General features: G+C 52.1%; 1 protein-coding gene across 9 annotated transcripts in view; it reads right to left on the bottom strand.

The window, feature by feature from the left end:
- Positions 1–8,145: 8,145 nt before the first annotated feature.
- Positions 8,146–27,676, bottom strand: part of BCOR (BCL6 corepressor) — a 45,314-nt gene continuing 25,783 nt past the window's right edge. For 6 of the 9 annotated variants that reach the window (XM_027608172.1, XM_027608171.1, XM_027608179.1 and 3 more), the window contains 11 exons: positions 26,990–27,043; positions 26,324–26,510; positions 19,702–19,962; positions 18,978–19,322; positions 17,997–18,322; positions 17,383–17,637; positions 12,738–12,904; positions 11,406–11,551; positions 10,927–11,004; positions 10,566–10,722; positions 8,146–9,324 (listed from right to left, as the gene is read on the bottom strand). In XM_027608172.1, coding sequence (XP_027463973.1) covers positions 9,033–9,324; positions 10,566–10,722; positions 10,927–11,004; positions 11,406–11,551; positions 12,738–12,904; positions 17,383–17,637; positions 17,997–18,322; positions 18,978–19,322; positions 19,702–19,962; positions 26,324–26,510; positions 26,990–27,043 — 2,268 coding nt within the window. In that variant the 3' untranslated portion in view covers positions 8,146–9,032. The remainder of the gene's footprint in view (positions 9,325–10,565; positions 10,723–10,926; positions 11,005–11,405; positions 11,552–12,737; positions 12,905–17,382; positions 17,638–17,996; positions 18,323–18,977; positions 19,323–19,701; positions 19,963–26,323; positions 26,511–26,989; positions 27,044–27,676) is intronic. The other 3 variants (XM_027608176.1, XM_027608175.1, XM_027608177.1) reach the window with 3 other exon arrangements.

The following is a 27,676-nucleotide window of genomic DNA, read 5'->3' as shown; positions in this document are numbered from 1 at the left end:
AGAGAGAGAATCCCAAGCAGACCCTGTGCTGAGTCTTCTCTCCCTAATCTCACGACCCTGAGGTCATGACCTGAGCCGAAACAAGAGTCGGATGCTTAACCGACCGAGCCACCCAGCGCCCCCCAAGAGTTTTATAGCAATTTTTTTTCTGTCCTAGAATTCTATCTAGGTTCATGTGTTGCATTTGATTGCCTTGTCTCTTCATCTTCTCTAATATAGAACATTCCCTTCTGCTTTTGTTTTCATGACATGGATTAAAAAATAAAAATAAAGGAAGGCCAGGCCAGTTGTCTTGCAGAATGTCCCACATTCTGGATTTAGCTGTCTCCTCATGATTGGATTCAGATTACACGTTTTTTTTAAAAAATTTATTTATTTGACACAGAGAGACACAGCTAGAGAGGGAACACAAGCAGGGGGAGTGAGAGAGGGAGAAGCAGGCTTCCCGCAGAGCAGGGAGCCCGATGTGGGGCTCGATCCCAGGACCCAGGGGTCACGACCCGAGCCAAACGCAGACACATAACGACTGAGCCACCCAGGCGTCCCTGGGTTGCACATTTTTGACAAGAACACTACAGAGGTGATGCCATGTCCTGACTCAGCCCATCTGCCAGTCTATCCCTCCACAGGCAAGGCTCACTTTGTAGGCTCCTTGCTACAGACTCGGGGTCAGCCATTTCTTCAAGCAGTCCCTGGTTCTTGAAGGCGGAGAATGGTATTTAGAAACCAAGAACTTGCTGCTAGATGTGCTCATTGTTACTGGAGCGTCAATGTCTTTTTGGCCATTTTAGTGGACAGAACTTAAAAATCCACATTGTATTTGTTTTGTTTAAATCTTGAGTTGACAATTCAAATCCAGCATCACAGGGTGCTTTCTCTTCCCTACATTCTATATTCATATTTCCCTTCTCACACGGTGGTTTCCAACATCACCAGTATCTTTGCTTTGTCCTATGATGCACGTAAAATACGTTCAGAATTATGATACAAATACCACTACACGAGATCTGCTAAGTAGAGTTCAAGATATCTTTGCAGTTCTTTTTGTCCTTAGAATATATTCCATATAGTTAGGCTCCATGAACCTACTTAAAAAAAGAAAAGAAAAAAGAAAAAAAAGGGGCTCCTGGGTGGCTCAGTCAGAATATATTCCACTAAGGATGTGTACTCCGTGTTCTGCTTGAAACTTACTTCAGTTAACTTTTTTCTGTGGGGTGATGTTGTCAATGTGATACAAAGTTTAATTTGTTCCTGTTTACATTCAAATTTAGCATTTGCCCTCAGTCATTTATTTTTATTTTTGGCTTTTGGATATTTAAACCACTTAAAACTATATAATCTGCATACCCAGGGAAGTCTGGCCCCTTCTGTGACCCCTCTAGCTTTTGCCATTGAGAACTAGCATTTGCCATGGTATCTCTGCGTTTTCCCAGCAAACAGGTCATCAACAGATGGTTGAGATAAGAAAAACACAAATCTAGCTTGCAGAAATTTACAAATTGTGTGTGAAGGGGCAGGCTCACTTCAGGGTCTATTTTTTTAAAGTACATGACTTTTTAGTTTAATTTTATTTATTTTAAGATTTTGTTAAAAAGATTTTATTTATTTATTTGAAAGAGAGAGAGAGCGAGAGAGAAGACAGCACGAGTGGGGTGAAGGGCAGAGGGAGAAGAAGGCTCCCCGTGGAGCGGGGAACCCAATGCGGGGCTCCATCCCGGGGCTCCTGGGATCGTGACCCTGTGCCAAAGGCACACACTAAACCGACTGAGCCGCCCAGATGCCCCAAGATTTTTTTATTTTTAGGTAATCTCTACACCCAACGTGGGGCTCAAATTTAGAACCCCAAGATCAAGGTTCACATGTTCTATCAACTGAGCCAGCCAGGCACCCCAAGTGTTCAGCATTTTTAAACGAAGAAACATAAGCATTAATCTGGTGCCTACCATCTATTGGGCCTGGTGCTTGGTGCTCTACATATGGTATCTCATTTAATCCTCACAACAACTCTGAAAGATAGGTATTGATAGTCATCAAAAAACATTTTTTTTAACTTTTTTTTTAGGCAGGCTCCACACCCAGCATGGGGCTCAGATTCACCACCACGAGATCAAGAGTCGCATGTTCTACTGACTGAGCCAGCCAGACGCCCTATACAATTTTTTTTTTATTGTAGAAAATTTCAAATATAACCAAAATGAGAAAAAGAGTATAATGGAAATAAACCCCCGTGTACCCATCACCAGCTTCAACAATTACCAACTGATGATCAGGCTTGTTTCATCTATACCTCTTCCTTACCCCTCCTGGATGACTTTGATGCAAATCGCAGATATCTTGTTATTTCACTCATAAATATTTTAGCATGTATTCCTAAAAGATAAGGACTCCACCAAAAAATGTTCAGTGTTCTTATTTCCCTGGTTTTCACAAATATATATTTTTAAAATTCTTTTTATTTATTTATTATTATTTTTTAAAGTTTTTTTTTTTTTGGACAGAGACACAGCGAGAGAGGGAACACAAGCAGGGGGAGCGGGAGAGGAAGTGGCTTCCCGCTGAGCAGGGAGCCCGATGCGGGGCTCGATCCCAGGACCCCGGGATCATGACCTGAGCCAAAGGCAGACACTTAAGGACTGAGCCACCCAGGCACCCCAATTTATTTATTTATTTTTTTAAAGATTTTATTTATTTATTCATGAAAGACAGACAGAGAGAGAGAGAGAGAGAGAGGCAGAGGGAGAAGCAGGCTCCCCGCTGAGCAGGGAGCCCGACGCGGGACTTGATCCCAGGACCCTGGGGTCATGACCCGAGCCAAAGGCAGATGCTTAACCATCTGAGCCACCCAGGCGCCCACCCCAATTTATTTTTAAGTAAACTCAATACCCAACGTGGGGCTCCAACTCAGGACCTCGAAATCAAAGTTGCGTGCTCTATCAACTGAGCCAGCCAGGCACCCCTGGTTTTCACAAATACGTTGTTTTTTAGTTTGCTCAAATCAGACTCTAAGGGGCGCCTGGGTGGCTCAGTCGTTAAGCGTCTGCCTTGGGCTCTGGTCATGGTCCCAGGGTCCTGGGATCGAGCCCCGCATCGGGCTCCCTGCTCGGCGGGGAGTCTTCTTCTCCCTCTCCCACTCCCCCTGCTTGTGTTCCTGCTCTCGCTGTCTCTCTCTCTGTCAGATAAATAACTAAAATCTTAAAAAAAATAAAATAAAACCACTGTACAAATCAGACTCTAAGATCCATATTCCCCAACTCTTAGTGTTTAAGTCTTTTCAGTCTATAGGTTCCCCTCCATCCGTTTCCCCCTTACAGCTTATTTGAAGAAACTGCATCACTTGCCTTGTAGAGCCTCAGCCTGGCTTTTGCTGAATACACGCCCATAGCATCCTAACATGTTCTTCTGTCCCCCTGTATTTCCTGTATATTATGACTAGATCTAGACCTGCATCGTCCAGCATGGTAGCCACTAGCTACATGGGGCTATTGAGGACTTGAAAAGTGGCCAGTCGAAATTAAAAAGTGGGGTGTGTGTGTGTGTGTGTGTGTGTGTGTGTAAAATACATGTTGGGGTTTTTTTTAAACAATTTATTATTTTTTTTTAAGGATTTTATTTATTTGAAAGAGAGAGCACAAGCGGGAGGAGCTTCAGGCGGAGGGAGAGGGAGAAGCAGGCTCCCCGCCGAGCAGGGAGCCCGATGAGGGGCTCGATCCCAGGACCCCGGGATCATGACCTGAGCAGAACTCAGGCAGACGCTTAACCGACTGAGCCACCCAGGCGTCCCTCACGTTATATTTCTATTGGGGAGCACGGCTTGATCAGTCTTCAGGTTCAAATTTTTGGCAAGACAACTTCATAGGAGGTGAAGTGTTTTCCCATCAGGAGGCTCACAAAACCTGGTTATTCCTTTTTGTATTTTCCTTTATTTTTGGTAATGTTGGCATTCATAAACGATCATTGCCTAGATCCACTCGTTCATGAAGGGTCGTAAACTGGTAGCATTCTGGGATTTCTTCAGGTGCTGGCTGGGATCCTGTCGTAGAGCAAAACATTTCCTTTCACATGGGAAAGGCAGGGGAAATGCTCAATTCTTTCCCTTTGCCAAGTTTTCAAATGATGAGGTTTTCCCCAACACTCCTCCATCGGGGGAATCAAGGGAATTTGGTTTTGCATACCTTTATGAACTCACAATTTGAACAATTCATGCTTATTTATTCATTGCAGCTATCCTCACTGATGCTCAAAGCCGTCCATATTTATCCTATTGGAGGCTTCTCCAAGTTGGCTGCTGTGTCTTTTTGACAAAGCCCCACCAGCTTATTGTGTCCGTGCACACTCCCCAAACTGCAATCAACCGTTTCTCAAAGGAAGCTCAATTCTTTGTAGTGGGATAAGGTATTTAGAAACCACAGTCTGGGACCTAGTGGTGCCCATTTCTATAGGTCATTGTTTCTAGGCCTTTTCAGCAGTGGACAGAGCTACGAAATATATATATATATTGGCTACGAAATATATTTTTAAAAGATTTTACTTTTAAGTAATCTCTGCACCCAACGTGGGGCTCGAACTTCCAACCCTGAGATCGAGAGGCACGTCGTGCTCTGCTGACTGAGCCAGCCAGGCGCCCCGAAATATTTTTTTAAGATAAAACTCATCATGACTTCATAGTGATACTACTTCTAATTCAGCTTCGGGACTGCATAATTTGTATTCAACCTCACCAGTCCTGCATTTGCATCTCCTTTCTCCTGTGCTGAAACTCTCAGTTCCCAACAGCAACAGATACTTTTTGCTTTATCTCACAACACAAACGGGACCGGCTCGGAATAACAATGCGGACGCCACCACGAAGGATAGGGTTACTGAAAACAAATTTGAAATGTTTTTTGCCCTTTTCTGTCTTCAGGGTAAATCCACAAAGGATTATATAATCAATTGGTCGTGTTCTCAAGTCTCTTGGAATAGTTCTTTTCTGTGTAACTGGGTACAAGTTAGGTTTGCTTCGTTTGGTTTTTGATTTGTAGGCATTGCTTACAGTTGAAAACTGTGGAAACTCTAAAGTCAAATCTGTACAATAAGGAAATTCAGAGATGTATAGCTTCCACCCTCTTTCAGTTGCAGCCGGTTCTATTTTCCCCAGATGTAAGCATTCATTCTTTCAAAGGTGTTTCATTTTTTTCTTCACCTTGTCTTTTCATTTAACGATCTACGCTGAAGAACATTCTAAAGCCATTCAGAGAGCAGGTCCCCAATCCCTTGCACGGATGTACCAGTTCGTTTACCCAGACCCCGGCTGACAGAGACCTGGATGTCTTCGGTCCTTTACCATGAACAACTATTAGGCCAATTTGCCAAAAGAGAACAAGGCTGAAAGAGTACCATGCCCAAGTTCACGCAGGTGGTAGATCAGATTTGGCTGTAGTAGAAAAACTCAAACTTAACAGTGGCCTGCCTCGACATCATCACTTCCTAGTGTCCCACATAAAAGCCAGGCAGGGCGGGGCGGGGCTGGGGGGCTCTGTCACACCAGGGTGTTGGGGACCCAGGCCCCGCCCCTCCCACAATGGGAGCACGTTTCTCCGTCAAGGGCAGCTGCTCTGGCTCTCGCGGTCGCAACCACAGTCCAGCCAGGGGAGGGAGAACAGGACACCTTCAGAGCCACCTTCAGAAGTGGAAGGAACCGCACTGCTGCCCCCCACCCGGGGCGAGCAGGGAGTGACTCACTCTCCCCGTGATGTCACTGCAGCCACGGGGGTCTCTGGGTCTCACACCGCGTCTTACATGGCATCTCCACGGTCTACACCCAGCTAGGTGTGGTCGACACCCACGTCCCCGCGATTCCCACAGGGCAGCTTCTGCGCCCGTGCCACCTCCTCTCTACCCGTGGTCAATGCTTTGGCCCGTCTTCGTCCATGTTTCCACACGTGCAATACATGTTCTTTATGCTCTGTAATGCTCCTCCAGCTGCAGGAACCACCGCCTCCGATGTTTCCTGAACCAAGCTCAGTACTCCCCCGTCCAGCCCGTAAACCTGGGGCTCCCACCTGTTTCCTTGGCTTAATTAATAGAAATGCCCTTCATCCAGGATGGAACCGCAGCTGGCCTCGGGCCCTCCCTTTGCCTCCAGCCCAACTACGAATACAAAGAGCTCAACGCCCTGGTGTTCTTCTTTGCTTTATTTTGGGCCCGTGGGAGCCCCTGGCTGCCTGCAAGAGTTTGGGCTCACCAGTCCTCTTTGCTTAAATTACTTCCAAGGGTCTGTGTGACAGGTCTTGCTATTTTTTTCCTTTTTGCCACTCTCACCTGCTGTTTTTCCTAAAAAACAAGAATGCAGCAAATGATAAACAGTCGTTTTGATACCGGAGTGGGGGATGGGCGGAAAACATGGCTGGGGATGGAGAACAGGAACCTGTTATTTCTGAAATGTGTGGATTGTTTTTCCTTTCTTTTCTGGTCAAAACGACTTTTATTTATTTATTATCTTTTCAAAAAATTATTTGAGAGAGAGCGAAAGTGGAGGGGCGGGGAGGAACAGAGGCAGAGGGAGGAGGTGGCTCCCCGCTGAGCAAGGAGCCGAAGCGGGACTCAGTGCCGGGACCCTGAGATCATGACCCGAGCCGAAGGCAGACGCTTAACCGGCTGAGCCACCCAGGCGCCTCTACTTTTTTTTTTTTTAAACAAAATAACTTTTTCGGGGGCCGGTTTTTTTTTTTTATTATCATGTTCAGTTAACCAACAGCGTGGATTATTTCTTAACAATGAAAGTGGATTTCTTTTGGGGCGCCTGGGTGGCTCGGTTGTTAAGCATCTGCCTTCGGCTCGGGTCATGATCCCAGGGTCCTGGGATCGAGCCCCGCATCGGGCTCCCTGTTTGGTGGGGAGCCCGCTTCTCCCTCTCCCACTCCCCCTGCTTGTGTTCCCTCTCTGGCTGTGTCTCTGGCAAATAAATAAATAAATAAATAAATAAATAAATAAATAAATAAAATCTTTTTAAAAAAAGTGGATTTCTTTCTGATTGGAAGAATTAATAGATCAAAACCACTTGTTGGTTGCCTTTTGTCTTCAGGACATATCCCAAATGTCACATGGTACTCCACGTCTTCCCCAACAAGGGGCTCTGTCATTCCACACGCCAGGTTATCCGACGGTGCTGCATGTCCCCCTTCCCAGCTCCGCCTCGCTATTCTCACCTGCTGAGGCTTGCCGACCCCACCCTTTGCCCGCTTCAAGACCCCACTTGAGTACAGCATTTCCGTGGCCTCCTCCCAGCCCCCAGAACCCCCTTCCATCTGCTCTGCCTTCGTGTTCTCCACGTTCGACGCAGGCCTAGAAAGCACTCGGGGCGTTCTGAGCACCAGTGGATTTGATACAAGGAGTCACATGCTTATAAAATCTTTGGGAGGGACCACTGGGTTCCAGAACAGTCTGCCAGGGTTGTCGTCCAGGCGTCAGAAAGCAGCCGCCACAGCCCCGACTGCTTCTGAAGACCCGATGTTGGAAGGCTGGTAGTCACTCCAACCGGCCCACATGCCTTGATGAGCTCTCGTCGGCAGCTCCTAAGAGCAAGAAGATGCCTCTCCCTCACTCTTGCCTTCCAAACCGAGCTAGGAGCTCTCAGCTTTCCAGGCTCCGCAATGAAGGAAGGACGTGAAAGGACGTGGGAGAGAAACTGAGTGCTAACCGAGGGAACCCAGCATGGACACTGCTGGAAAAGGAAGAGCAGCAGAGTGGCAGGGTGGTCAAAACTACAGGCCTGGACCGTAAGAGGTAACAAAAAAAACATGAGGTCTGGAGGGAGAAGGGACGCGACCCCTCGGTGTCTAGAAGGATCGCTCCTTGAAGATGAAGGGTTGGCCATGAGGGAGTTACCATAGTCCATCATGGCCAAAGACAACATGAAGGGCGTACTTGGGCATCAAGAAAAAACTGGGAAGAGAAGGATCTGAGAGACATCAAAATATATGCCCACGTACTGAGCTTTTAGGAGAGGACTGCAAACTGTGTTCTGAGTATCCTTGGTCCGCTCTGGATTCCAGACTATAAATTCCTCTGAAGTCCTCTGTGGGGCACTGACCATCACCACTGCCTAAAAAGCATCTGTGACAACAGTAATGTTGCAGGAAAACATACGACACAAGATACTTCGGTTTTCTCCTTTCCTCAACAGGTTTATTGCCTTTTAAGAAAATTTTTGTAAAATATAAATACAAAGGCAGAGAATTTACTTACAAAGTTAAAACACAGATTTCAAACATAAACACACAATTCAGAAAATTTTAGTTTTATGTACATTTTCAAGCAACCTCAACATATTATGTTAGTTTTCAATATTTTACAGGGTACAGAAAAAAATAGCTCAAAGTCTTCTTTAAATAAGAGCATAAAATGTTTAAACATATAAACAATCCGGTTTGATGCGTGAAAACTAATTTCACAGCTTTTAAATTAGGATATAAAAGTTTCATACAATTAGTTGTTGTGTGTGGATATGGTCTGAATTTATATTACACGCTACTGGATTACATCCAATAGCATTTACCTGGCCTGAGCAGGTACTCTGTAAACAAAACATAAAGTTACAACAATTGCCAAGTGCCTTCACCCAATTCATGCCCCCAAACCAACCACGTGGTTCTGGCCACACTTGAAACAGCTCTGTGTGACACTGAGTCCAAGTGTGCAGCTCCTTTTGCTCATTTTTTTTTTTTCCTTAAAAAAGAAATGGAAAGAAACTAATGTTCCAAGTAAAAAACGAACAGATCCCAAGGCAGGTGTGCATTTGAAAAGTAAAGAAACATTGTAACAACGTCATAAAGACTGGCTGAGAAGTTTGAAAGAGAAAAACAAAGAAAAGCAAAAACAGAAACAAATAACAACATGTTGCTAAGTCCTTCTGACTGGAGTCGTTTCTCTTATATAAAGAAGAGATATTTCCATATGTAATAGTGTCCTTTCTTTACAGAAATAGTCGTATTATGACACATATGCACAAAGATTAACACTATGACACACTATACACGGCGGGCCCGGCGAGCTCACCAGTAGTCGTCCGACGCCATGTCGCCGGGGTGCAGCCACTCCATGGACGAGCCCAGCAGAGTCTGTAGCTCGCTGGTGAACTCCACCAGATCTAAGAGCTCCTTGCTTTCTGGGTTGAAGGCCTCCAGGTCTTTGGAGCAGGAGAACAAGAGACTTGCCGACACTTGCCGGTATAATTCAGCCTCGGCGATGGTGACAATTTCCACGTTCGGGAAGTTGCAGCGGAAGATGCGGGAGGACATTTTCAGCTTCTTGAGCACATCCGAGAGCAGTAGCCAGTTTCGAGGCCTGCGAACAAGACAGGCGAGTGGCTCGAGTTTCTGGGCCAACCTGAAGGCGCCTGGGGCTAGGAACCCCCACGCCGCCGGGCCGGCCGGGCCGGGGGACGGACACGACACGGTCACTTCTGCTGGGACACCGCCGCCCCGCCCCCGTGTCTCACCATCCCGAGAAGATCTACTTTCGGAGGCGAGAACGCGAGACGCGTCCAGATTTGTTAAGCGGCCGACTTCGGCGGCAGCGGGGGCGGCACCTCGGAAGGAGCCTCCCCTCGGGGTGCCGCGGTGGCGCCAGAGGCTGACAGGCAAACACCTGCTCACTCGGCTCTGGCCACAGCTCGGGTCACCACTGTCCAAGGCGAGTGCCTCGCTACTGTCGCTGTGGGACGCCTTCTGCATCCCAGCCCCAGAGCCGCGCACCGAGGCCCCTTGGGTGGCTCCTGTCCTCTCCGCTGACCCTCCCGAATGGAGCATCGTCAACGCGGAAGGCCGGCCGGCTTGCCTCCCCTCCCCAGCGCCTCCACCGCCACCCCTCAGGGCTTTGGGGAGTGACGCCTTCGAGGAGGCAGGTGTTACATTCCTCCCAAACACCCTGGCACGCTTTATGATTCCTATAAGGAATAAAATGTCCCGGTAGCGGCATACGTGTTTACAACTTCGGAGCCTGAGGAGGACGTTACTCATTAAGCACCTGTGTCAACACACAGCCGAAGAGTCTCCTGTCGTGCACACGCCCCCCAGGGCCTGGTCGTCTGCGGCCCAGTGGCCCAACCACGGGGGCAACGCTGGGTCTGACCCAGTCTGATGACACTCAAGATCCCAGGTACCATATCATGTTCTTTTCAGTCTTACACGAGAAGGGGGTCTATCACCAGAGGCCAACAGACCTAAAGTGCCTTGGAAGGTCCCTACGGTGGCCTGTCGTGGGGGTCTCCTAAAAGAGGAGCCCTTTCCGAAACAGTTTAGTGACCTAAGGATCCAAGCTGCCCCAACTCTTCTGTGAGATTCCAGTCACCGAATTCAATGTCCTTTGGGCTTGGCAGGGGCGGTCCCTGATCAGGGCAGTTAGGTCATGCTGTACTTCCCCCTCCGCACCTTTTCTAGAAAGAATCTACTGCGGTACGTGGAGTTTGTGGGATTCATTCACCCACACCCCCCCTCATCTGCTGAAAGGGGTTTCTGACTCCTGCCCGCGCCGCGCGCCCGCCCAGCAGCCCAGCTCGTTCTCAAGCACACGATGGCCATGCTCACCCTTGAGCGACGGACACTTGGATGTTATAACATGGTAGGAGGGGGCTTTCCGAAAACTCAAATTCAAACACATCGCTGTAGGCCTCATCGTCGTCGTCCTGGTCCTCTGGCCCTGGGGGGTTCGCTAAAACATCATACCCACTTTCATCATCTGGTTCTAAATGGAGGGCAAACAGGAGAGAAAGAAACAAGCAAGCTGCTGTGAGAGGTCCACCATTGTCAAAAGAGGACTCTTTAAAATTCCTTGCCCCACTCAGCCCTGCTTACAGCACCCACTGCCCGCCGTCCCTCACCCACCGCCAGAGAGAAACGTTCTGTAACTCCTTCACTTGGCCCTGAACAAGAAAGGACAACGGCTCACCACACACAGAGCTGCCATAGAACTCCCAAGAGCCATTGGAGTCTTCGTCACTGCGACCCTGGAGGTCATTTAAATAATCTGGAGAGAGAAAAACAAGATAAAGCCCGCTGGGGGGGTGAAGTGCTGACCGCCGGAGGGGCATGTCCCTGCGCTTCCGAATTTCCCTGCTCTCAGCCACATGGGACCGGACCTACATACCCGTCCACCTGCCTTCCAGACAGACAGACCACCCTTACTGCCCCTGGCCCACCAAAAAAGCTAGACTGGCAAGCTGAGAACTCTCTCAGCCCTCACGAGACAGTACGTATCTCCGCTCTGAATTATGTATCTGTTCTCTGAGAGACTAACTTTCCCCAGCAAGCGTCACTGGGGGTGAAGAAGGGTGGGCCCCGTGAGTGAGGGGTAGTCCCCGGACAGAAGTGTGTGAAGAAACCATCTTGAACGGCTAGCCTAAGACCGTTTCTTGAACTTCGTCGTACCTGTTAAAAACTTTTCCATAAGTTCGCTGTGGGTCATTTTCATGATGGTTCTACCTGAGTACGTAGCCAAAGTGGGGTCAGCACCATAGGAGAGGAGCAAGCGGACAATTTCCAAGTGATCATTCTCAACGGCATCATGGAGAGGTCTAGGAGAGACGTGTCACGGGATTAAGCCTGTGCTGGCCTCTGACATCGGGTGAAACTGGATGTGCGCGCGCCAGGCCTCCCGGGCACACTCCTCCCCAACGAGGTGGGCCGCTGCCCTTCCGGACAGGGAAGCGGGGGCACGGTGAGGGGCCCAAGGTCAAGCCACGACTCATTCTGTTGTTATGTCTACATGTAACCCTTTCCAACGTAGGTGGAAGGGACAATTTCAAGCCCAATTCTCAAATGCAAATCTATTTTAATCCAGGCCCCAAGGAGGAACTCAAGCTAAAATGAAACCATTTTCAATGAACTTAAGTAGTGACACAGACTGGGGAGAAAAGAATTTACGGCCGGGGGGGGGGGGGGGGGGGGGGTGGGCGGGTGGGGGTGGGGCGGGGAACCACACCATTATGGAAGCCAAAACATCAAGCAGTTGTTCTACTGTTTAAATAAATGAATAAATAAATCTTATTCCTTTTTTAAAAAGAAACTAGGTACAAAGCAGAGCCTCTCCAGAAAGCGACACATCAGCAGGTTGGAGATGAATGATCACGACACTGGCCCAGGAGCAGAGTCCCTGGGGTGAGGCCTGAGGAGGGTAGAGTTTTCCGGCCCGTGTCCACTGGGGTCAGAAGGCTGCCTGCAGTCCCATCCTGAGGGAATGCTATTTGGAAACCATGAGACACCAAATACCTTGCGGTTTGGCTAATTGTATGCCTGTCAGGAAAGCCCTATGCCCCGCCTCCCGGCTGCATCCCACACAAAACCAGGAAAGACGCTTGGGCTGACTCCGACCTGGGCCTCTGATCCGAGGTCAAGGACAGGGTAAGGGACAGGCCTGGGGATGCGGGTGGACACGGCAGCTCCTCCGGAGCCAGTGGCCTTTGGCCCTCTGTATTCCTGAGACTATCAATTCACATGTATTTTAAATACGCCCATTTCCTAGATGCTGACCAAGGGTGCAGGAGTTAAAAAGCAACACCCTCAGTTATTCACATAGGCTCCGACATCTTCAGGGCCTTCTGTCCAGGGGAGCCTTAGTAATTCTTAAAGTTCTATCTACGTTTGCCAGAAAGGTCTGTTCGATTCCATTCTAGAAGACTCCGCCATCAATATGCTTAAGTTATCACTCTCCACCTTTCCTTCTGGGGTTTTCCGCGTGCCCCGAGAACCACCATCACTGACCTGGTTCCGTCCTGGGCACTGCAGTTGACGTCTGCACCGTATTCGAGCAGGTGCCGCACGATGTTGAGCCAGCCCCTCGCACAAGCCTCATGCAGGGCACAGTAACCGGCATTGTCTCGATGGTTCACATCACAAATCTTGTTCTCCAGGCAGTACAAGACCACCTCCTGTAGTGGGGGAATGCCATCAGACCACTGCACCAGGAACCCTGCAAGGATGACCTCGCCATAGCCTGGCAGTGCCTGCTCTCAGAGGGCGTGCACCCCCGGGGCCCAGAGCCCACGAGCAGCGCGGGCCGGCGGTGGGGGGGGGGGGGGGGGCTGGCGTGCCGGTGAGGTGGCAAGAGCACGTGTGATGGAGCCGCGGGCCGGCGGTGGGGGGGGGGGGCTGGCGTGCCGGTGAGGTGGCAAGAGCACGTGTGATGGAGCCAATGGGTGGTAGTGGAGAGAAACACAAATCCAGATAAAAGCGTGGATGACCGATGCACGGAGATTAAATCAGCCCGAGAACGTTCCTTCACGTAGAGAGGGGAGGGATGGCGGGTTAGGTTAGCCAGGTCCTCCCACCCTCCTGCTTACAGGGTAAGTAGCGTACAAGAGAGGCACTCTCTTTGCACCACATCGAACATCGAGAAAGGACACCAAGTGCTTCAAATAACCTCACCCTCTGTTTGACCTCGCGCCACCCCACTGGGAACAGAATCAATATATAATATTTTCATAGTTACTTAAGTTAATGACAAGGATCCGAAAAACCGCACGCTGCAACCTACACATCTCGAGAACTAAATAAAACAAGTTCACCCTTCCCCCCACCGTCTCAGAAGGTATTCTGTGTCAACGGTTGGCATTAGAATCACTGTTATTAATCTGACTTCTTTGGTGTGTTAAAATATTAATATGAACCGCTCCCAGTAAGCAGAGCAGTAATTTATTCAATGTTTTATTACCTTGATTAAGAAAGTTTTCAAACACATAGAACAGCGTTTGCCACCAGAAAACACCCGACACTGTTTTCCCACCAGTCATGCCCAGCAGAGAGCTGTCAGGTTCCCAGGGCTGGGGGCAGGCGGGGCTGGCCTACACGCGGTCTCCTTGCAGAGGGGGAGGTGGACGGGGCCTACACAGGCCTCCTTGTGACAACTTTGAAATAACTCATCTGCTAAACCCCAAACAGGGGTCATTCCAGCCACCTGCAGATATAAGGTGGGCTCTGCAAACCTCCTGGGCCCTTCCTGGGACCCATCAATCAAAAGTGGACCAGTTAGTTGGGAGTTAACTAGAATGTTCCATATGCTCACCCTGTGAACCTAATGTTGCATGCTGGTAAACCCGGCCACTGGTGTCCTGTTGCTTCAGGTCACCGTGGCAGCTCCCCTCCAAAACAGGAGGGGGAAGAAAGAAGGCATGCCCACAGATGCGTTTCTTCGTTTGGAGCCCAACCTGCCAGAAAGCCCACAATCCTCCGGGCTCCCAGGCCACCTGCCCCGAGCCCTGGTATCCAGGATACCACATGAAGCTGCTGCTCTTTTAGCAGGCCCTCACTAGCCAGACTCGAGTGGACGGCTGCAAGCTAATGAGTTGTGTGCCCCAGCCAGGGAGAGGCCTCGTCACGTGGCTCTGGGATCAGGTCTGAGCGCCACCGACTGCTGTGTGCAGATCAATTTACCCGGGTCCCGGCGGCCTGCCTGGGGTCCTACCAACCCAGGGTTTATTTGCTCTGACAATTATGGCCTTCACCTGGAAACCTCCGTCGCTACCGGGCTGCTTTGAGGGTACCTCGAAATGAAAGGACAGCCAAACTGGTGGGCGAGGTGACTCTCCTCTCCTGGAGGCCGGCAAGAAAGGCAGCAGGCCCCGGCCACCCACGGGACCGCCCTAACTGCACTGTGCTGTTTATAGCACTTCTGTTTCCCCAAATGAGGATGTCACCTGTTATCCCACAGTAACCTGTGGCACGGCAGGAAGGGAAGGTGGTACTGTTCTCATTCCACGCTTGGGGACACTGAGGTCCAGAGAGGTTAAGCCCCAAGTTCAATAAACATCGAGTCCTAGACCTACAGCTCAAGTCTTCCGGCAGCTGGTCCGCAGGGAAGATTCAGAAGGCCCAAGAGGGCCCCTGTGAGAGGGACCAATCCAGCTGCGATGAGCATCCCGCGAGGCCCAGGCTGTTAGGGTCAAGCGGGCTGGCCAAGTACACCCTCCTCACTGAGGGCGGGGGGCGGGGGGCGGGGGGCGGGGGGGTGGGGGGGAGGGGCAGTGCCCTCTAGACCCGCCACTGCTGTCAGCCTCAGAGACAGTGGTGAAGAGGCTGGGCACATCTGTCTACCCAACACAGTTCGTGGCTTCTTCTCCACACACTAGAAACGGGAGTGTTTGAAGGGCAGCCCACCCATTTCCAAACAAAATTAAACTGTTTTCGTTGGACAATTCTCTGTTAAGCGGCTATAAGCCGAATGCCATTAACCGCAAAATGTAACCATAAAGGCCATAAACCCGACATTGTTAATTAATTAAATGCCTCATTAACTTTTTTAAAAACATGATTTATTCAATTCATAGAAAATTTAACCATCACCACTAAGCGCACAAGCATGTGGTTGCACACTGGCATTTTAGCCTAAGAAACAGAAGCCTTTTTATCGGGAGGGAAAGCTTCGAGTGTCTCCAGCCACGCAGGTGGTCTATTTAACACAGAGGGTGTTTCTGAACCTTAAGGACCAGATAACCACAACACAAAGTTCGGACAGCCTTTTTATGGACACACAGTATCTCTAGCTAAGCAGAAAATCACAGTGGTAAAGACTAACTTCTGGAAGACCCTCCCATATCAGTTCTTTCGTAAAACATGCCTTTCTGGGGTTAAACAAACTGTCCTTCAACTCTCAAAGATTTAGACTGCCGAATCTAACTGGCCATCATCCCAACGATTTAAAATTCTGCCCAAGGAAATTCTAGAAAATTGGGAGTTAAAAGTCACTAGTTAAATGTTCGGCATCAAAACTGGCAATTATGCAACTTACATACTGAACTTCAGGCGTGAAGGGAACACCCCCCCCCCCCCCCCCCCCCCCGCCAAGCTGTCCTGACATAAACATTTCCAAGGCTTCAGGTGCCATCAAAGGCCCGGTACGTAGCTTAAAAATTCACGGATCGAGTAAGTGCTCCTTGGTCCAGGCCTCAGACCCACCGGGTTCTACAAATCCACAAAAACCAAAACGGAAACTTCCTTAAAGGACCAACAAGGGTCTCCTGAGGTCTCCGGTCCCAAATGGATCAATTGTTGGAAATGCCAAGATCAGAGGCCAAGCGGGGAGCCCCACCCTCCTGCTCTCTTGCCTCTCCTCCAGTGTTTGGCGGGAGCCCAGGCCCCTCTTCTCAACCACGACCAATCACGAGCGAAGGAGCGATCGCCAGGCACGCAGGGTCTAGCTCAGCGGCGGGTACAGTATCCGCCCCGTCATCCTAGGTGCTGCAGCTCTCAGCTCACGGGACTGGCTGTCACGTGGATTTCACCTCCCCTAACTAAAAATCATTCGAGAGAGTTCTCTCCAGGCAATCCAGAGATCTCCAGAAGAGGCACGTTGGTACAAGCAATAGCACATTTAACCGACCACCAAAACTACCCCCAAACTAAGAAATCGCTACTGCTCCGAACTTCCTATCCAATCATGCCCAGGGAGGGAGATATTGGGGGGGGGGGCTGGCTTGGGGGTCAAGGCGGTCACACCAGGAATGGCTCCCCCACACAGCTGGCCAGGCTGTGGGGGCCAGGACTCCGGGCCAATCCCGCGAGCCCTCAGGCCAGCACAGGCCCTGGCCCGGCAGCCCTCGTCCACACCTCCACACTCAGCCTGCTGAGCCCCCTTTCATTTCCACCATTCAACTCCCAGAGGGATGATGCCAGCATAAAAAATGCCTTTGCCCCGTGGGCTATTACCTCACAATTTCATCTGACAAGTGTGGTGGGGGAGCGGCGCAGGGCAGAGGGGGTAATCTATCTCTCAGAGGGCAACTCCAGTGTGAGCCGGTCTGGGAGAGAAGCAGGGTGGGGGAGGGGGCGGTGAGTCTTTAGGCACAGCAGGAGGCCCTCCTCCCCCGCTCCGCAGCCCTCAGGCTCCCCGCCCCATCATGGCCCAGCCCTCTCAGAAAAAAAAAGACCTCTTCGGGTCTGCCCCCCAACCCCTACCCAGACATCTCCTGCCCGCTCCCAACAGGGGCACCGCTTTGCCCGAGAAACAGCACAAGCAACCCAAAATAGAGCTAATAACTTCTCTCCCCCTTGCTAATCAGAATCCAAAAGGGCTCATTAAAATTCCCCCAGTCGCCAAGCCCTGGGTTATGTCAGATTTTATATCAGAGATAAGTGAGCGAGACTGGAGGATGCCGAAGCGGCCTACCTGCCTGAACACGAAGTGAACATCAGAGAGGCCTTTCTTTTCACATGGCGATTGAACAAGCCAGCAAAGAGCCGGGAGCGAGCGGGGAGCGCGAGTGGGGCGAACACAAACATCCTGCTGGAACACCCGGCCCAGCCCCGGATGAGGAGGGGGGCTGCGCTCCGAGTCCCTGCCCGGACCCCCGCCGGATGGGACGCCTCCACTCCCCCCAGGCCCGAGGAGCCAGGCCCCCCCAAGGCCCCTCACCTCATAGCCGAGCCTGGCGGCCCGCTGCAGGAGGGTCTCGCCCGCGTTCTTATTGACGATGAGTCTCCGAGCTTCTGGAGGCATTGGGCGCGACTGGGTGGTCTCTGGAGGGGAGCTTGAGCGTGGCAGCTGTGAGGACTGGGAAGCCGGCAGCAACTGTTGCAAACGGTCGAAGGGCTTCTGGTCCTGCTTGGCTGGTGACAGATCGTAGTCGGAACTGGGCTCGGGCCGCTTCCGGAACCTCCGGACGGTCACCTATCACAAAACCGGGCGGCGTGCACGGTTAAGCTCGGCTTCCCACACCGGCTTCTCTGGCCCTCCTCCCCGAGTGACAGCCCTGAGCGGAGGAAGGAACTTTTCCCTTTGCTTTTGTTTTGGGGGAGAAGAGGGGGGTGGGGCGAAGGGGGCCTGGGCGCGGGGGGGGGGGGGGGTAAGGGGTTTCATTCTTACTAGTTTGAAACTTCATCGCCACCCTGGGGATGGGGGGGGCGAGAGTGACATCTGGGGGAGGAACGTGGGTAAAGGGAAGCTCTGTCCCCAGCAGCGAAGAGGCTGCAGGCAGACGGGGTGTGCTGTCCCACAGGCCCAGCAGGGAGCAGGGGGGCAAAAGATACCTTGCCGTCTGTGTTCTCCACATAGTAGTCTCCCGTCAACGACAAGCCCTGCCTGGGCTCCTGAGGGATCAGATGCTTGGTTTTGCACAGTCTCTTCCCGGATGGTTTCTCGCTGCTGTCGGTGTATTTCTGCAGCAGGGAGGCCGCCTGGCAATCCTCTTCTTCGTCTGTGCACAGCACATCTGTCTTCTGGCTTTCTTTAATTTTCTGCTGTTTGGCAGGCGGCCTCGAGGCTGGCGTGCAGCTTGGCTGAGTCTGCTTTTTGCCGCTTGCATTGGTGGATGAAAGGCTCTTCATGGGCGGAGAGCCGGAGAACACAGGCAAGCCTAAATCCGGAGGGGGTGGCGGGCGGGAAGGAGGGAGGGCGAGAAGAAGCGGGCGTTACACAGTTGTAGCCGGTGCGGAAAGAAAAGCCCATTGTTAGCACTGATCACTGGAGCGGCTTCAGTTTTTAAAGATATACCAATTATGTTTCCAAAGCATTAATATTTTAATTATCCCACATTCAAACCGGCAAATAGGTTAACCCACAAAACGCCAAACGGCCCCCAAGTTTCCTCAAAGGACCGGGACACAGGAGGGCAGGAGTCAGCCCTTCCACAACCCCCACCCCCATCCACGGGGTGGGGGTGGGGGGTGGGGCGGGCGTGGGGACTGGGTGCTCAGGACCCGAGCGAGCAGACACAGGCTCAGGCTGGACCCAGGGCGCTGGCCAGCCCCGCGGGGTCGCCCGGGCGTCCCCTTCCTGCCCAGCCCGGGGGCCCCCAGGGTGAGCCAGAGCCAGGAAGACAAGCTCCCTGCTGAGCCCCCTCACTGTACATTCCCCAGGGAAGGGCGGAGGCTGGAAGGACCTCAAAGGAAAGCACCCCCTGCCTGCCACATCCTGGTCCGTCCATTTGTCTGGCGCTCCGCTCCTCCCGGGGCCCTTCCCCACGGAAGGTGGGTGACCCGCCCTCCAGGAGTGGGGCAGCCTCTGCATACCTTGTTCATTGTCACTGGATTTGAGGGACTCCTCCGACCAGCTTCGGTTGCCTTTGGCCTCAGCCCTTTTCCTGCCAGGTTTCTCTTCGGGGCTGTTAGTGCCCTGGGCGGTGACCTCAGGCTGAACTGCCTGGGTCACTTCCTTCCTGCCCTGGCGGCCAGCTTTGCTCTCTGCGGCCGACACCTGCTGTTCCCAGCGTTCTCTAAGGTGCAGCAAGTGGCGTTGCTTTTTAGGATGGAGCCCTGTTAATTCAATGCACACCTTCAGGTTGGTCAGCTCACTATAATGTGGGTCTTCTAAGTGGTTAGAGGAACTGTTTGTCATTTCCCTCTCAGGCCAGTCATCTAATGGAGAAATAACTACACATTAATCAAAAAGCCCCCTGGGGGGGGGGGAGAACAAATTGTCTTACGCATCGCTAATAGGGGTGGGGGAGGGGAGGGGGAGTGAGTGGTCCCTGCCTCTGCTTGAGCCGGTCACCAAGTCTCTCGGGAGGGGACTTATTCATCTTTGGCCATCTTTGGGCTTGAGCTCCTGCATCTGGCTTTGGGGACAGGGGAGGCGTGAGCGGCTTCTCTGGGGCTCCAGGGCTGGAACGGGGGACCTCCCCTGCTCGGCACGAGGGACTCCCCCTGGGCGTCCCCGCGGCTAGGGTGGGCAGCACAGCTCGGGTCTGGCCACCTCCGGCTGCATGCGCAGGCCGCCGAAGCCGACCGAGCTCACCTTTGGAGACCCGTCTCCGCTTGACCTTCAGCAGAGGGTCCTCCGGCAGCTCTTCCACAGTGGTCTCAGTGTGGTTGCTGTCACCTGAGACTTTGCGCTTTCTGTCCAGCCGGAGGGGGGAGCTGTGCGGCATGTCCACGGCCGCCTGGTCAGCGGGTGGCTCGCTCACGGGCTGCCTGTCCACGAAGTATTTCTCCACAGGAAGATCTTTGTCCTCTGGAGCTTCAAAAGGGTCGTGTTTGTTGCCAGCACTGTATTCGCCTGGGGGGCGGGGGGGGGGGAGGGAGACAGTAGTACAAGGAATGAAGGCCCAAAGGTCACTGTGAGAAGAAGGCAGGACCTCTGTGCCCACGGTAATCTGCCACAAACAGACCCTTCTCCGGAAGACCGGGGGCCTCACACGCTGGAAGCACAAGGCCCACCGAGACAGAAGGTCCCAGAGGAAGGGCAGCTGAAGAGCATCAGCAAGTACAGCAGAAAGTGGAGACATCTACGACACTCAACTTTCTCCCTCTACCTTTTTGTAGTTGGGGCGCGAGGAGAAATCGGACCATGAGGCATCGCCACCACTTCGATGACACTTAGGTCCCTTCCGGGGCCCTTTCCCACAGGGGGCGGGTGACCCCGTGGCAAGAGCCAACCAAGCCAGGGCTGACCAAGAAATTGCTCGGGAAACATTTGCTGAGGGTGTTACTTCGAAATAAAAGGAAGGCTATGTAATAAAGAGAACAAATAGCTCCTACGTGTCATCTGCGGAAGGGACGGAAGCCGTGTCCCCTTGGGTCAACTGGGAGATAGTGAAGAAAGAGGGCTGGGGCGGGGTGTGTTGGCAGGCGGAGAAGCTGGGGGACCAAGGGCGACGGGAGGAGCCCGGGGAAGCCAAAGGAGAGGCTTCCTGGTGTGCACACGAGGGTCAAGGGCAATTTTGAAGAACTCAACCTGATTACCACGCGTCCCCCTGTTTCTCACATCCGGGGAGGGGGGACAAAAGCACACGTTAGCCCCCCAACACCTCGGCGACACCGTGCACACGCACGGGGACACCAGTTATCCCACCCGGCACTCCCTTCATGCCTTCCTTCACACGCAAGCATCCCCAGGACATTCCACACCACCAGGCTCCGTCCCCTACAGTGTCAGGTGTGTCTTGTGCTAGGCGGGCCCTTGTGGAGCTGCCAGCTCCAGGGCTCCCTAAGCCACGTGGGCTCTTCCCGCTCTATCTAGCATCGACTCGGGACCTTTCCTTAAATCGCCTCAGCTTGACATCACGCGCTGCTGTTTTTCTAGCCTAAGAAATGGCCCAGCGACGGTTCGGGTCACCTTTCTTCCAATACACAAGTAACTCCACAGGCATCCCTGTGACGGTAAGGAGCGGGAGCCGGGTATTTGGATAACTCTGAGCCGAACTGTGCGAGTCCATCTCTAGACGGAGTCAGAAACACACTCTTCATATGCCAAGCCCATTCCTCCTCCGTTGCCCCCCCCCACCACCACCCTCCCGGCCAGTTCAAATTATCACTCCCGCTCCTGACCAGCATAGCTGGTTCCCTGACCGGCTTTTTCTTGGCGGGGGCATCACCACCATTTAGTGGTGGTCAGGTGTGTGTGTGTGTGTGTGTGTGTGTGTGTGTGTGTGTGTGTGTCAGGGCGGGGGGGGGATTTCTCCCTGGCCTTGGCTAGCCTGTGCTCTCAAGGGTGGAAGGACCCAACCATGTGGGTCTTCTGTCACAGCAGCTGTGTGTGTGTGTGTGTGTGTGTGTGTGTGTGTGTGTGTGTGTGTGTCAGGGCGGGGGGGGGATTTCTCCCTGGCCTTGGCTAGCCTGTGCTCTCAAGGGTGGAAGGACCCAACCATGTGGGTCTTCTGTCACAGCTGCGTCCCGACACAAAGCTCAGGGGCAGCTGGGATGCCCGCCGGCCCGCGGTGGGCCAGGGCAGGCGAAGGGGACAGGCCGTGACTGCCCTGTGACCCTCTTAACTGCTCTGGCAGTAACCGCGCTCCTTTACAATTCGGCCCCCTTCAGCTGTAAAGCGGGACGATTACTGCAAGCTGCCTCCCGGGGGTGGCCCTCATAAACACGAGCCGAGCCCAGCGAAGTTGGAAAGGCTGGGGAAATCACTTCAACGGACGCACAGACGGCAAGGCTGTCAAGACTAGCTTGAACGTTAGCCCCATTGCATGCAATTTTAAGATGTGAGCCCTCCTGGTTAACACCATTTGGCGTCTCTGGTCGGCCTTCCCAGAAAGCCCCATGGGAGGCACTGGGGATCAGTGTACAAATATTAAGAACCACCATGTGCAATTTTAAAGTTAAGGCAGTGTACGCGTCGTACCCTCCCCCCCTCAGGTAGGAAAGAGGATTCAAAGCAGGTAATTTGAAAGCAGGGGTAACCGGGAGGTGATGGATGCCTTCTAGGGTCACAACCAGGCAGCAGCTTAGCCGGCGTGGGGCCCTGGCCATCTCTGCCCACACCCGAGATGTGCCCTGATCCATTTACGCCCCTCTCCACCCCACGATTCCACTTCCACATTTTACACTTTAACTGTGCCTGGGTGGCTCAGTCGTTAAGCGTCTGCCATCGGCTCAGGTCATGATCCCGGGGTCCTGGGATCGAGCCGGGCACCGGGCTCCCTGCTCGGCGGGGAGCCTGCTTCTCCCTCTCCCACTCCCCCTGCTTAGGTTCCCGCTCTCGCTGTCTCTCTCTGTCTCTCTCTGTCAAATAAGTAAATAAAATCTTAACGAAATAAAAAATAAAAAATAAAATAAAGAGGCACGTCTTGCTCCGGGAGAAGGCTTTCCGTTTGTCTTCACCCTGGCTTGCAAACTTCAGACCGCACGCGGTTCATTTCGACCCCGCCTGCCCGGCCTTTCGCTGCGTCCCCTCACTGCACCACAGCGCCCCAACAAGAAGACAAGAGCCCTTCCCTTTGGTCTCCTCATCCGGTAAAAGCTGCCTGAGGGTAGAGGGATACCCCCTCCTCACCCACCAAGACAGGGAGCAGAGAGCCACACAGACGCCTGCCGGTCCCGCTCAGCAGGGGAGGGCGCTCCTGTGCCGGACCTTCCAAATGGTCCCCCTCCTGCCGCGTCCCCAGGGACCCCACGATGTGATGTCTGTGGCTCAGTACCAGGAACCCTTCCGCTGCTGAAGTCACGGGTCAATGAAATCGCCTGCCCCCACAACATAGTTGAGCTGCTTTTTTCCCTGTTTTGCAAGAGGATCTTTCCCCACACTAGGTGCCTCCCCATCCTTTCCACAACTCCCGAGCCTCTCAGGGCAAAGATCCCCCAATTCGACTCAGTGAAGGCCTGCCCCAGTCAGAATCTTGAAGAGCACCCACCCTGACTGCCTAAGAGACACACGGCCACTGGCTAAGGGGGAAAGAGACTCCGTGTCACACACCTGACCCAGAGCTCAGTGGTGAAGCTATTCTAGCCACAGCTCACGGGGTTACCCTTGAAAGCAAAGGAGACAGAGAGCTAGATACACAGGGGTCCTAACCACCGGGTCCGCCATGGCTGTTACTTTCAGCCCTTCTACAAAGTGGGAAGGCATGTACTCTTGGTCACTTGATCTAAGCAGATGTGAATGTGGCGGTGTTGTTCGGGGCTTAACACTTGCTCCCTGCAGCGCGGTGCCGTGACTCGCAGTGCCTACATCCCACAATTTATCATGGTCGTGCCATAGTGCCACCTCACAGAAACATCGCCATGGCAACATTTATGCCTCACTAGGGCAGCAAAGCACCTTCCCCGCTGCCGGGGGCCAGCAACCCCCCTGCCCCCTGTGAGCCCTAAACAAGGCGGGAGGGTTCCCCATGATGGAAATTCCCTCCTCTGCACGTAACTATAGCGCCTCTAGCAAAGGCTAACCTTGTGGAAACCCATGCCCTCTACAAAAGGGACACAGGGGACCCTCTGGTTCCAAACTCAACGTAGTTTACAAACATGCAGCTGCTCGGCCAGAGAGAAGTTTCCTGAAGTCCTTTGACTGAGGTTTCTTCCAGATCCTGCCCAGGCACTGCCACGGAGCAGGTTCTGGGTCTGCCCCAGCCAAGTGGCTGCCAAGGGAGACCATCACTCCCGGTTCACGGGGGAAGGGATCGATGTCTCCTTGTCCCTCCCCACCTTCGAAATGCCACTGATGGTTCCTCTCTTGATAAACTTCCAAGTCCGCGAAGGCTCCTAAGGCATTCGCTGGAATTCTAAAATAAAAACTGAATCCGGCCACCCCGACTACCATAAAGAGCAGATGAAAACCCTGACCATTGTGCTTTCGACTTCATTCGCTCTTCTTAGGCCAGCCCCTCCCAATAAGGAGCACCCAGGTCTGGGCAGCCCGAGGCCATGCAGGAAGCACCCACCATCTTAGGAAGCTCCTGGAGTCTGCGGGAGGGGAGGGCTGCCTTGGAAGAGGGAAGGCATCTGGAAGGCATCTTGTACCCTCTTCACAGCCCCTGCCTCTACCCCCACCCCCACCCCAGCTCCCATGTGCTCACAGCTTGGCTCTCGGCCACATGGACCCCTGTGAGGAGAGGGGACCCGAGCCCATGTGGGCTCAAGACACGAGGGCCAGAAGGACAAGACGACCCATTAATTTGCAGCCGAATGGATCCAGCACCTGCTGTCCCCTAGATGAGGAGGTGACAGCCAGGACAACGGTTCCTCTAGGTTACCCCTCTTGACCAACCACAAACCACAAGTCCCCAGAAGACTGCAGATGGTGACCCACCTCCTTCGTTGCCCCCGCCTTCAAAAGTGAGCCTCCACCCCCACCTTCCCCAATCCTTCTCCTCCCCTTGGTGATGACCTATGCCTTGCTGGGCCGCGTCCTGGGTGCTCCAGGAAAAGAGCCCCTTGGTCTGAGCCTGGAGGGACTCAGGGGAGGGGAGAAGGGAGGCCTTTCTGAGTCATCTGGGCTCTGCTCTCCATTGACCAGACTGAGTACTCGTCTCTAGGTTCAGCAGGGAAGATGGGGAGGACACAAACTTCCCTGGGAAAAAGGCCAGGCTGAGTGAGATGGACGAACAGCAGCTACATTGGGTCTGGCCATGTTACTGGAAACCCAGACAAAGGGCAAGAAGACTCAAGGCCGGCTAACTTCATGCTCCCTTCCCTCCAGCCTACCTTACCCATTCCCTCTCCTCAGAGAGGCATCTACCCGTTAACTTGGCTTTGCCCACGTCTACCAGGTCTCCCTCAGAGGCTTCCCCAAGAGCTGGCATTATGGGCAAGTCAGAAAAAGGGGGCTGCCCACAGCGAGCGTGAGCAGGGAAGAAGGCGTTCGTTGCTGCTTTACGCAAGAGCGGCTTGGACCCTCCATGTCCCCCTATCAATCCCCCTGAGGTGAAAGACTAAGGAAATCTTTACTCCAGGTGCATCAGAGTCCCCGCCACTGACTAGCAACAAAAACTCCCTTCTTTCAAGACCAAAGTAAAACAAACTGGTCCTGGCGTGGCTTACCCAGAAACCTGGCCACAGGCCCTTGTCTGACCCCAAGGCTGACTGGGGCGGGGGACATGGAGGGAGGAGCGGTCTGTGTCCTAGGCAGCGAGAAGCACCCTCTCCGGGACCACAAATTCTCCCAAACTCCATCAAGCGCCAATGAACACCAAACCCATGACGTCCAATAGCACAGAGCTCACAAATGCACCTCCCATCCCTGCCTGTCCTTGTGTCAGGAGGATTCTGCACCCACTGTCTCCTTGACATCCAGCCAGACGCCCAAATTCACCATCACCAGTGAGGTTTCCAAGGTCTAGAGTGGCTTCGGGCCCCCGAACGTGCACATTTAAGAAACGCATAAAAAGACCTTCTCCGCTTGCTACCCACACACCGTTATCGACCAGGATGTCTCGCGAGCGAATCCCACAGTCCACACCACAGTGGGGGACCAGCTGCTGGGCCCGGAGAGTGACCTGAGAAAAGCACTAGCTTTCTCTCCATTTTGCCTCCCCAACAGAATACAAACCCCTGTATGGTGCGAAGAACCCCCTCTCGTTTATACCACGCCCCTGGATGGTGCTGTCAACATCTAACCACGACCAACAAACCCGCCACCGAAAACAATGTTCTCATCTCTAGGGTGCCGTCATCAGCCTCCGTGCCATTTTAACAAAACCTCTGCCTTTGGAGGGAGAATATGAGTACTCTCCGTTCCACGGGAGACTGTCACTGTGGTGGGTGGGCAGGTGCCTCTGGCTGGAAGTATCATTCCACTGGTACCAAAAAAGAAGGGAAGGGCAGGGCAGGGCAGGGCAGGGCAGGGCACCCTATGTGGACCCGCTACAAAACAGAACACAGTGCACATGGCCACATTTCTGTCTCCTGCTGCCATTCTCCCGCTTAAATCATATCAGACCATTACTAACTACCGGACGGGTGTTCCTCTGGAAAAGGAGAGGTGTCCCAGAAAATCATCTTTCACGGCTGCCTCATCCCTGGATGCCACCACGTTCGAACGGACGCTTGGCCCTCCACCCCTTGGCTGGCGAGAGCGGCCTGTTTCTCTGGGCAGCCCACTGGCTAGGGCCACAGCGGTGAACCGCTTCCCGCCGCCTCCCCAAGCTCTGGGAGCGGCGGCCCCCCTGCCCACCACACATAAGCTGCTTGGGTTTACTTACATCTCTCATTGTCATTCTGGTCGGCAATGGCCTCTTCCAGGACGACCGACTTTGGCTTTTTGTCCTGATTTCCTTTCAACCTGTCCCAGTCGGCGGGGCTGAATTTGCACACCTCGGAGTCTTTGGCTGTTGGGTGGCCACCTTCTCTCTCTTTCATCTCCAGCTCTGAGAAGCGCATCATTGCACGCTAGAAAGAGAACGGAGACGGGAAAAAAAAAAAAACACAACACCTTACCATAAAAGCTATTTCATTTGCCTTACCTTAAAGGAAAGTAGTTTCAAAGAAAAGTTTGCCCAAAACCAACCACAATATATGATACAACTGAGATATTTTAAAACGTAAGAGATAAAAATGTAAGAGTAGCTATACGTAAGTAATCACACAGTCTTTACTCGTGAAGCCATATGTATATAAATATATATGTGCTGTGTATGTATGACCATACATACACCATGGCACAGAGACATTCTCTTTTGAAGGTAAGTAAAAACAAAACAAAAACACAACGCAAAGAAAACAAAACAAAAACACAACAGAAAAGAAAACAAAATGCACAATGAATAAAGACGACCATGGCCCACAAACTTCCCTTCGTATATTTGGAAATGAAATTTAACTCAAAAGGTTTATGTAAGATTCTAGTAATAAAAATTTGAAGAACTGACCTCACAGTAAGCAGCGGGTAGACATAAAATACTGTCCTCTTGTAATCCTTCCATCTATGTAATTAAAATGGGCACTCAATGGATCATTTAGATAACTTCATCCATTTTTATAAGCATAAACCAATTTTTTTCTTAACATTGCAACACAATTTGGCTTTATTTATCTTTTAATTAAAAGTAAAATATCTTAAGGAAATTCCTATACAACATCTATCATTCACTAGCAAGTTAAATACATAACTCTATCCCTTTAAGCGAGCTCTCTCTCTCTCTCTCTTTTTTCTCTTTTGGTGGAAAAAAAAATTGCACGAATCCCACAGACATGCGGCTGCTACACACCTCCACCAAGTATCACATAAGGCATTCTAAGCGGCACTGCTAGGCATTATTCGTTAACGTACAGTAATGGCAGAGAAATCAAAAGCAACTGATAGGTAAACGTCATGCAGTCTTTAGCTATCCTTCGCCATCATTAATACCTCTCTTAGCAGCGTCTGCGTTGAGTTCTCTTAGTATCTACAGAATAACGGCAAGTATCCAGACACATGAACCTCCTAGGTGCTACCACTCACGTCCCCTTACTGGACACATGTCAATATATTTACGGTGACCATAAGCTTCATTAACCAAATCTGCCCGGCGCCCTGCCCTACCATACTCCCCCAATCCTCTTTCCACATTAACAAA

This window comes from Zalophus californianus, chromosome X, assembly GCF_009762305.2.
Source record: "Zalophus californianus isolate mZalCal1 chromosome X, mZalCal1.pri.v2, whole genome shotgun sequence".
NCBI lineage: Eukaryota > Metazoa > Chordata > Mammalia > Carnivora > Otariidae > Zalophus > Zalophus californianus.
The sequence above is the reverse complement of the archived record's forward strand: the minus strand, read 5'-3'. Positions and strand labels throughout refer to the sequence as shown.